General features: G+C 41.7%; 1 protein-coding gene across 1 annotated transcript in view; it reads right to left on the reverse strand.

The window, feature by feature from the left end:
* Positions 1–3,549: 3,549 nt before the first annotated feature.
* The window catches only part of SLC16A14 (solute carrier family 16 member 14), a 33,825-nt gene continuing 26,150 nt past the window's right edge, over positions 3,550–11,224 (reverse strand). The window contains exon 5 of the mRNA XM_043578109.1: positions 3,550–5,559. Within this exon, the coding sequence (XP_043434044.1) occupies positions 5,408–5,559 (152 nt within the window). The 3' untranslated portion in view covers positions 3,550–5,407. The remainder of the gene's footprint in view (positions 5,560–11,224) is intronic.

Below are 11,224 nucleotides of genomic sequence, written 5' to 3' on the forward strand. Positions count from 1 at the left end.
GCCTGGGTGGCGCAGTCGGTTAAGCGTCCGACTTCAGCCAGGTCACGATCTCGCGGTCCGTGAGTTCGAGCCCCGCGTCAGACTCTGGGCTGATGGCTCAGAGCCTGGAGCCTGTTTCCGATTCTGTGTCTCCCTCTCTCTCTGCCCCTCCCCCGTTCATGCTCTGTCTCTCTCTGTCCCAAAAATAAATAAAAACGTTGAAAAAAAAAAAAGAAATACCACTTGTTGAGTTTTGGCACGGTATTCAAAAAGAATCTACAATTATCTGAAGAGACTATTAAATACTCCTCCCCTTCCCAACTACATATTGGGAGAAGGCTGAATTTTCTTCATGTATGTATGTCAATGAAAACCACATATCACGACAGATCAAATGCAGAAGCAAATATGAGAATCCAGCTGTCTTCTATGAAGCCAGATATTAAAGAGATTCACAAAAATGTAAAAGAATGCCACTATTCTTTTTTATTTTTAGAGAGAGTGTGAGTGGGGGAGGGACAGGGGGAGAGGGGGACAGAGAATCCGAAGCGGGCTCCACACTGACATCAGCAAGCCTGATGCAGGGCTCCAACCCACGAACCGTGAGATCACGACTTGAGCTGAAGTCAGATGCTCAACCAAGCCACCCAGACGCCATTACAATGCCACTATTCCTACTAAAAAAATTTAGAGGGGAAAATATGGTCACTTTCCATAAAAATGTGTTATTTACATTAACATAGTAGGCTTCTTATTGTTATTCCAAAATGAAGTAATATAGGCATATTTTCAAAAATGTCTCACTTTTCATTTCTAACATGGTAAATATCAGCAAGACATACCAACCCCCCCCCCCAAAGGATCTTTGGGTGTTGATTTGTTTTTAGGAGTGCCAGGGGGCCCTGAGACCCAAGAGTTTGAGGATTAAGTCCGGCACTTGTAGTCTGTATCTTTCACTTGACCAAGTAGATACACTTAGCTTTATTGAACCTCTGTATCTTTATTATCAGTTACAGTTTCATTTAAACAGGTCATGAATCCAATTTCCCCCAGCTTTGTGATAACACTGGGACATTCAGTGCTTTGCAACAGCAACTTCCATCTACACACAAGCCACTCAAGGGCAGGAGGTTTATATCGGCCTGTCTTGTTCTTATAAAAGCCTAGTTTACATTTCTTGATTGGAAGAGAACCATGGAAACAGAAAGACTTAGTAGAATTAAAATATTACACAGTATGAGTGCTCCAAAGATAGTGATTGACCAGAATGTTGTATAAAAGGAAATAATCAATGCGAGAGTCAGGACAAGTGGATGAAATTGATTAGAAGGTTTTGATCTTTTTTTAATTAAAAAAAATTTTTTTTAAACGTTTATTTTTGAGACAGAGAAACAGAGCATGAACAGGGGGAGGGGCAGAGGGAGAGGGAGTCACAGAATCTGAAACAGGCTCTAGGCTCTGAGTGGTCAGCACAGAGCCCGATGCGGGGCTTGAACTCACAGACCATGAGATCATGGCCTGAGCCGAAGTCGGATGCTTAACCGACCGAGCCACCCAGGTGCCCCTAGAAGGTTTTGATCTTAAATACTGTGAGAGTGGGTCTCCAATTTCAGCGTGCATAATCAGCTGGTAAGCTTATCTAAGAGGCAGGTTTTGGGGGCTTGCGTGGCTGTTGGTTAACTGTCCGACTTCGGCTCAGGTCATGATCCCATGATTGGAGAGTTTGAGTCCCACATCGGGCTCTTCGCTGACAGCATGGAGCCCTACTTGGGATTCTTTTTCTCTTTCTTTTTGCCCCTCTGCTGCTGCTCTCTTTCTCTCTCAAAAGAAATAAACATGAAAACAAATAAATACATTATAAAAAATAAATAAAAGGTAGGTTTATTGGCCTCATCCCACAAGATTCTAATTCATTAGATTCAAAGAAAATCCAGGAATCTGCATTTGAAATAATTTTGAGCGCCCCCCCCCCCCCCCCCCCCCCCCCCCCCCCCCGCCGGGTGCTCAGTCAATTAAGCATCCAACTCTTTATCTGGCCTCAGGTCATGATCCCAGATTCATGGGACTGAGTGTGAAGCTTAAGATTCTCTGTCTCTCTCTCCCTCTGCACATCTCCCCACGCTCTCTCTCTCTTGCTTGCTCTCTAAAATAAAATAAATAAAAATAATTTTGGATACAAGTTTTAAATTGAGACAGCATTATGTGCATGAGGAACAAAGTCATACCCATACCGGTTCCCAAACCTCCCTCCTCAGAGCTGACCTCTGTTGGTGTTTTCTTACATTTCCTTCCAGAAATATATACATATACAAGCCATATGAATAATGTTTATTTGGTATTAACAAAAACATAATTGGGAGCACATTAAACATATTTTATCTCATCTTTTTCCGTTAGCAATATATCTTGCATAAGGTTTTCTAATTTTACAGATGGGGCTTTTTAAAAAAAATAGTTGCATAAATACCACACTTTATTTTACAGTTCCCTATTGATGGACATTCAAATTGTTTCCAGTCTTTTCTATAACAAACAACAACTCAAAAGTCTTTGTTCATTTGTAGGAAAAGTTTTTAGAAATGCAATTGCTAGATTAAAAGGCATATACATTTCAGATTTAATAGCTGTGCTTGGCATTTCTTTCTTTTTTTTAATGTTTTATTTATTCTTTGCAGAGAGAGGGAGCATAAGCAAGGGAGGGGCAGAGAGAGAGAGGGAGACACAGATTCAGAAGCAGGCTCCAGGCTCTGAGCTGTCAGCACAGAGCCCGACGCGGGGCTCGAACCCACAGACCGCGAGATCATGACCTGAGCCGAAGTCAGACGCTCAACCAACCGAGCCACCCAGGCACCCCATGGGCTTGGCATTTCTAACGACCACCTTACGTGATTCTCTCCAGGTGGTTCTATGACCACATCTAGAGAAAAAACTGTTCCAGGGGAAGGAACCAAACAGATGATCATCAGTTACATTTTAGGACTTTACCCCGCTAAAGCCAAGACAATAGAGATTTTACATAAAAACACAATGACCGTCTTTAAAGAGGACAAAATTTATTTCATCTTATGTAAATAAAAGTCGCTTGGATATGTGTGTGTGGAGGGGAACACTATAAAGCACGTGGTATAAATACACAATGAACCATTTATAATATTGCCAACTGTGAATAATAACATCGTTTAAACAGGAAGTGTTAATATGCTTGCTGTAATTCTTCATAGCATTCTCTTTTATTCTGTTGTCCACATGAACGCTGCAAGCAGGTTTTACTGTTTTTGTAAAATGGGAGCTTCTGATTTGGTAGAAATCACCCTTCCACAAATGCAGAAAGTCAACGAACAGCTGTATGAACTGCACCTCAGCGGGTCTAACTTGGGTGTAACGAAAGCCGGGGAACTGGATAAAAAGTTCATGTTTGTGATGCACAGCCAGCAGTGTGAACATCAAAATGCATGGTCTATAGCACCATTCAAAATACTGAACACCGCCTCTTGTTCATTTGGTGTTGTCTGAACATGAAAGTAATGGAAGGCTTGTAGTCAGTTTTAAAACACATGTTTTGTTTTTTTCCTCAATCTAGTTATCTGATATTACAGTAAATACATATAGAGAGAGCATTGCCTCAGGATTTAAGAATACCTTTATCAAAATAGACAGCTGGATTCTTAAGCAGCAGCCAAAGCTGTAATGATAACAAATGGGTCGTTGCGTTGAACCAAATGAAGTATGCATGCAATTTATTATCTATAACAATTTACAGGCGATTCTTGAGTCATTAGAGGTAATATTGAGTGTGCATACTAACTATGCTTTTGTTTCTCCTTTCCACTAGCTGCCTTTTATTATTATTGTGATTTTGGTGGTCCCTTTAATCACACAACTCCTCCCACGAGACATCGGAACAGGAAATAATGGAGACAAAACAAAAAGGAAATTTGTCCCCGTAATCCCTTGTCAACAGCTCTGAAGCGTTTGGTGGAGGAAAAACCTGAAACTATTGGCTAAAACGAAGCTTGGGGTAACATTCTGTGATTCCAAATGTTAGTACTGTCCCTGCTTCTAATTACCAAGGATAACAGAATGGTCTGTGCTCACTTTAGATAAATTTGACCCAAGACATTGGGCAATGATATTAAAGGATTTTTACGTGTGTGAGGAGCAAATTGTAAGTAGAAATTTACACGGTTCTAAAATATGTGTAAACAAGTGAGGCGGCCAGAAATTTCAAAATCTGGGAAGAACATTCTGTAGTCCGAAAACTGTTCTGGCTTAGAAAAATAAACATCTCAGATAAAGGAAGAGCATTATTTGATGTCATGGACCACAGTTATCTTTTGTGCACGAAATCAGTCAAGAGAACTATTTTTGGAACCTCGACGAGCTCAGGCAAATGAACTGTCTCCCTAACAAGAGACTCTGGAGCAGGGCTACTGGTTAGCACTACTCCATTGTCAGGTGCACAGACATCTAGACTAAGGGAATTCTGTTTATGAACCTCACAATTTGATAGTCTCACATTCTGGATTAGTAACACACTTTAAAAATGATTAACTGCCAGCTTTAGATACCGGCCAGCAATTAATCTCTGCTTGATTTATTGGGTGGGAGAAATCCAGAAAAAAAAATTTTTTATAAACCCCAGATCATGCTCCCAAAACGAAGAGGCCAATGATATGAATAAAAGTGCTTGAATCATAGCCCTTGATTCAATGTTCGTGTGACAAATACGACCTCTCACTAAGGAAATCATTATTATTTATCTACGTTTTGTCTTAAGGTTCAGTTTATAGCTAGATATTGAGTCAGGATTGACGGCAGATGATTTTCTTAGAGGAAGATTTAGAAACCGTACTCCCCAGCTGCAGGATTCTTTCATAAAAATATAAACTGTGTTTCTCTGATTGTACTAAAGGTATTACTTTTGAAATTAGAGCCTGCTTTTCACTAGTAGATCAACAGCTCCCTGTAACAAGTTCTGAAACCTAGTTATACTCTTGTGCTTGAAACCCAGTCCTCTGTAAGCTTTCCAAAAGCATTCGGTTAATTTCCACCTTACAAAGAGTAGTTGAGTTGAAAAGATTTTATTCCCCGTGTTTGTTTCAAAAGCTGTAGCTAAAACCTTAGTCCCAGGGGATGATGAGAGAGAATAGTTTTTGTAAGGGCATTTCTACCGACTATTTAGTAGGGTGTCTTCGAAGGACATTGTCTTCTCTAAGACATATGCAGGCTTTAATACCTCCCAGTATTGCTTCTCCCCAAACGGAAAGGCAGTGCTGCTTTCGAACGAAGTCACGACCATGGCATTTACAAATGACAGTGCCCGTTACCATCCAAAGCCCTTCCCCACAATGTCACAGGCTCCTCACAGCAATCATGTGAGGTAGGCGTGGGTACCACAAAGAAATCTTACGGGAAACATAACATGACACTAAACATGTGAGCCATCCATGTATTTCTTTCTGGATTGTTCGATAATTTGAATACACGGTTGAATGAGTAAAAAGAGTATTCCTACCATGTAGAGTAAGCCACATATATAGAAGGAAAAATCGTATTTTTCTGTGATGTCATAGATCCAACCTGCAAAACCAAAAAAAGAATATATTCAGTGTAACATAGCTGATGAAAGTCAAGAACACAATTACTGCTCCTGTAAATATTTCTATAAGGATTTAGTTATAGGTCATGTAATACCCCAAACATTTCATTTAGCCATTTTTAAAGGTGTTTTTTTTTGAATGTTTATTTTTGAGAGAGAGAGACAGAGCATGAACAGGGGAGGGGCAGAGAAAGAGGGAGACACAGAATCTGAAGCAGGTTCCAGGCTCTGAGCTGTCAGCACAGAGCCCGATGTGGGGCTCGAACCCACAAGCCGTGAAATCATGACCCAAGCAGAAATCGGACACTTAACCGACTGAGTCACCCAGGCGCCCTTCATTTAGCTATTTTTAAGCCCAGGCTACACAAGCCGGAGTTCTCGGTGCCTGGGAACGGCAGGCATTTTTCTCTAAGCTGCTAGGGCACCTTACAAAGTACTCAAGGCCTGGAAACAGTGGCTGGCTGACTGGGAGCCACTGGGAGGATGTGATGTGCAGCTCTCAGGGTCTCTCAGGCTGGCACAAAGCCAGCAGTTGAAAAGTGAACCCAATGATTTTCTTTTTTTCACAAATATAACCACCAATCTTTTCTCAAACTTTCAACGTTTGTTTATTTTTGGGACAGAGAGAGACAGAGCATGAACGGGGGAGGGGCAGAGAGAGAGGGAGACACAGAATCGGAAACAGGCTCCAGGCTCTGAGCCATCAGCCCAGAGCCTGACGCGGGGCTCAAACTCCCAGACCGCGAGATCGTGACCTGGCTGAAGTCGGATGCTTAACCGACTGCGCCACCCAGGCGCCCCTCTCAAACTTTCAAAACCCTTCTGAAGGAGTTTCTGGTGTATACCAAAAAAGGCTGAGACATTTGAACCTTCATTCACTGTGGAGTGTTTGAGAGTAAACATCTATTCTATAAAGAATACAAGTTTCCATGTTTTATAAATTCATACTTACAGCTATAAAACTTTAATATATATTATATAACTATATGTTATATTATATATATACATATTTATACATATATATATGTTATAAATATATATATATAAGTTATAAATATATAACTTTATATATATATATATATATATATAACTTGAAATTGCCCAGGAGATAGCCTTCAATGCTGACTAGATTTTCAGTTTTCAAGAAATCATACTTTAATATTATAATCTAAAGCTTTCATACACTCATCATACTAGGCTGTAAAATGCTATTATAGTTCATGGATTCTAAGACACCATGAATTGCATGATGCATCATTATCTTATGTAGCAGTAAGAAAGAAATATCCTTGTCAGTTGAAATATGACCCAGTGTCCCAGGGCTTTGTAAAATGTATTCCAATTTCAGAAATGTTAAAATGTGGAAGAAAAAAAAAAAAGGTCTCAGAAACTATGAAACACAGTTACACCCCAGTGATTAAATCTAAGAATTAGTCACATTTCATGGTCCCATGACATGCAAACCATGCAAGCTAAGAGGATTAAACTATCCACAAGAATTTCATTTATGGTAAAAATGTAAATTTTGAACATGCACTTCTTTTTCAGATGCACACGTACATTAGCAAAGACATAAGGAAGATAGAAATGATTTAATGATGAAAGGGAGTACTTCGTGACCACCTTTCAAAGCTATCTTTTCAAAACTGTCTGGCAAATGAACACATAAACGCAACTAAACCTCCCACCCACAAATAGCTACACAAAAGCAACTGTTCAATATGTCAAGCAGTGCTTCTGACTTCCTGGCTCTTGTCTTTATCTCTTCATTCATTGTATCTCCTGCATAATTAATGCGACCGGGTGAGTCAAGGTAGTCATAAGGAAAAGCAAACACTTGACAGCATGAAACATTGACGTATTGTAACCGCTCAAAAGCGGTGGGCTCCCGATATACTTTACAAGTTAACCAACTTTTTTGAGTTTGTTCTTTGATAGAAACACACGAAAGAAGAAAATACCGGGCTCTTGAGATGTCGCTTAGTCAAATGCTCTCAGGTTTTCTTAATTTCTGATCCGAGACAAGAGGAACAAGGGAAGATTGAACATATACCCCAGAGACAGACGTGACTTCCGACGGAATCAGAAGGGACTCTGACACGGACAGGCGAAAGAGACCGCACCCAACTTGGCTCTGTGTTACCGCCTGACACCTGTGCGCCACTGTGACCTATGAAGGGCCTGCTTGCAGATAACGCGGTGCCCTGTCCCTACAAACGGATTATGTGACAGGACCATCTACAAGCTACAGTTAAAAACAATCGGTAAAACATAAATGAGGTTCCCATACTCCACTCATCCCCTACGAATGGTGACCATGTCATTTCAATGGGTAAATCTGTGCCTTTCATATGACCGAGTGACAGGGTAGAAAGAATGACCAATGCCTGACAGCTGGAACGAGGTGACCCACCCCTGCTGCTGAACATGGGTCTCAGAAACAGGACAAGATCTTAACTGATTGGAAAATCAATTTGTATGCAGATCAGACTATTTATTTCCTTTACTTTTTTGTTTGAAGGGGTTGAAATAAGTTCCCAGGGCTCTGTGATGTGGCCCCTCCCTCCCCTGTAGCCCCAAGCTTAACCATGAGCACAAGCCACACTCAAGTTTTTATAGCTTCTTATTTATTTATTTAATTATCTTTTGAGAGAGAGAGAGAGAGCCAGCGCATGCACATGCATGCAAGCAGCGGAGGGGCAGAGAGAAAGAGGGAGAGAGAGAGAATCCCAAGCAGGCTCCACACTGTCAGCGCAAAGCCCGATGCAGGGGCTCGAACCCACGAACTGTAAGATCACGGCCTGAGCTGAAATCAAGAGTTGGACACTTAACCCACTGAGCGACCTGGGAGCCCCAACCTTTAGGATTTATTTTTAAATGACCCTGGTTCCTGTGGTTTCTCTTTGGCGCTGGTTTTAACCTTTCTGCCACTTTGAATTTAAGCCATCCCTGCATCAGATGCAAAGCAGGTCAGGAGAGACAGGGCTTTGCCACGTGCCTTGATCCTCAACACGCAGGGACGTAACCCTTCAGAGAAACGATGTTTCTTTTTTTAAAAAAAAATTTTTTTTTCAACGTTTATTTATTTTTGGGACAGAGAGAGACAGAGCATGAACGGGGAAGGGGCAGAGAGAGAGGGAGACACAGAATCGGAAACAGGCTCCAGGCTCTGAGCCATCAGCCCAGAGCCCGAGGTGGGGCTCGAACTCCTGGACTGCGAGATTGTGACCTGGCTGAAGTCGGACGCTTAACCGACTGCGCCACCCAGGCGCCCCGCAGAGAAACGATGTTTCTGACAAGCTGCCCACCTCATTCATCCTTCACCACCTCTCCCTACAGGTCTGATCTCGGTTCCTCGGTTTGGAGACTGGCATCTTCGGCAACCTTGATTCAACCACCAATTCAAATCAACAGCTTCCAGGTAAAATCTGGTTCCCTATTAAATTGCATTCACAGTTCACTGGAGTCTGTCAAATGAGGAATGATAGATGTTTTTCTTATTTATTAAATAGGTGTTCCCAGCTTTTGATGAAAAACACTGTTAATTGCTATATTTTAGGCAAACAGAGGATGTATGTGTGTGCAGATTCTTAGTCGAATCTGGTGGCCACGTTTTGCTATACTTTACATTGGAAACTTCTAGAAAAGCATCTACTATTATTACATCTTTCAAAGAGATGAACTGAATGCTCAACAACGCTAGAAATGAATTAGATCAAAAAGTTCATGTTGCCAAATGCCAGGGCTGAAATGTCTGTTCAGTATCTTATTATATATTCTTCTCCTAAATGGAACTGTGTGATCGTCTAACCTGCTACTAAATGGTACCAGATTTTTTAATGACAGTAGAAATCACTTTGACAAATGGGAAACATATTCATTTCTGAACCCACTAAAAGAGAAAAAAGTAATGTGAACAATCATCTTTCCTGTAGCAAACCCAGCTAAGTAATAATTTCTAGCCCACCTTGAATTTCTAGCAAGAATTTCATGTGGTAATTTGGTTACTCATATTGCCAGTCGCTTCTGAACTATGATACACAAAAGACTAGGCTTCCATCTCATTGCGATGTTGGCTCCTTGGCCTGGAAAGTCAATGAATTAAATAAACACGGTGCAATTAGCCAATGATGTTGTCAGTATTCCTTAGTGCATGAGTCTGGTGCAAGACAAAGAAAGAAAATCCCCTTCAGTTGGTGGCCTAGAGACGCACAGCAGAACATTGATTTTACAGTCCCCAGGGCAGCCTTTGACATCCATTCATAGATGATTCTTAACCATTAATGCAGTGGTTTCTACCACCCATGGTGGGAACCTTGAAGCAGGCAGAGATAACACATGATGATTTGAGGGTTAGGTATAACTCCCTGCTCTGGTTCTAATTTCTTTCTCTTCCACTCCAAAAAGTGCCCTAGAATGCAAATCAGTGAGAAGGACGTGACCATGAGAATGGGATAAAGAAAGTATGCTGGCCAACTTTGGTGCTTTAGTTAACGTTGATCATGAATTGCACGTGCCACACGTCACAGCTGTGTTGTGGTGCTGCTATTGAAATCTGGCGGATCAGTATAAAAATAACCCCTGACTGACCATTAGAAGCAGAAAATATGTGGGGCACCGGGGTGGCTCAGTCGGCTAAGCGTCCGGCTTTGGCTCAGGTCATGATCTCACGGTTCGTGGGTTCGAGCCCCATGTCGGGCTCTGGGCTGACAGCTCGGAGCCTGGAGCCTGTTTCGGATTCTGTGTCTCCCTCTCTCTCTGCCCCTACCCCGCTTGCGCTCTGTCTCTCAAAAATAAATAAATGTAAAAAAAAAAATTTGTTTAAATAATAAAAAAAAAAAAGAAGCAGAAAGTACACCTGGATCATGAAAAGAACCGTCAACGACAGATTCTGTTTCCAAATACAATACATCTGAAGAACTTTCAACAAGAGAGTGGGTGAGCCACTGATAATATCCCCATCCCTTTAATGGATATTTCGGTTTAACATCTCTAGGAAGTATCATTGGTTGCCTGATCCAACCCCCAATCTCAATTCTTTTCTCCTTTCCTTCCTCTACTACAGAGGCTAGAAAGCAAAATGCAGTTCCCTCGAAGCTTGGACTGGCTGTGTGACACAGTTCTGGCCGGTCAGATGGAAATGGAAGTCGGCTGAAACTGAGCCTTTCTTCCCATCCTCCTCCTTATTATAAATGAAGATGTAGGGGCTGGAGCTGCAGCTGTCATTGTGCGGCCATGAGGCAATTAGCATAAGGAAAAGGCCAGAAGGATCTTGGAGACGCTGTCCCCCTATACCATCCAGTATCTCTGATTTCTGATTATGGGACACAACTAAATCTCTGTTTAAGCTACCATTGGTGGGGTGCTCTCTTACAGCCAACTGCATCCCTGAGAGGAAATTCTGCATGAGATCCCTGAGCAAGTTCTAGCTTTCCAGCTACCAGTTTGGTTTGCTACACTGCCTGTTAATCACTGTCACCTAGAAATGCTGCGCCCGCATGTCTGTGTATGGACAGAGAACCGGAGCAGCCCCCCGTGTAGCCGGTAGGTTTCCTAAACTGAGTCTTGGGTCTTAAACCTTTACCAGCCAGTGCTATCAGCTGTATAGGCAAAAATCCATGATTTCTTGAATCTCACATTCTGTGG

Source organism: Prionailurus bengalensis, chromosome C1, assembly GCF_016509475.1.
Source record: "Prionailurus bengalensis isolate Pbe53 chromosome C1, Fcat_Pben_1.1_paternal_pri, whole genome shotgun sequence".
Lineage (NCBI taxonomy): Eukaryota > Metazoa > Chordata > Mammalia > Carnivora > Felidae > Prionailurus > Prionailurus bengalensis.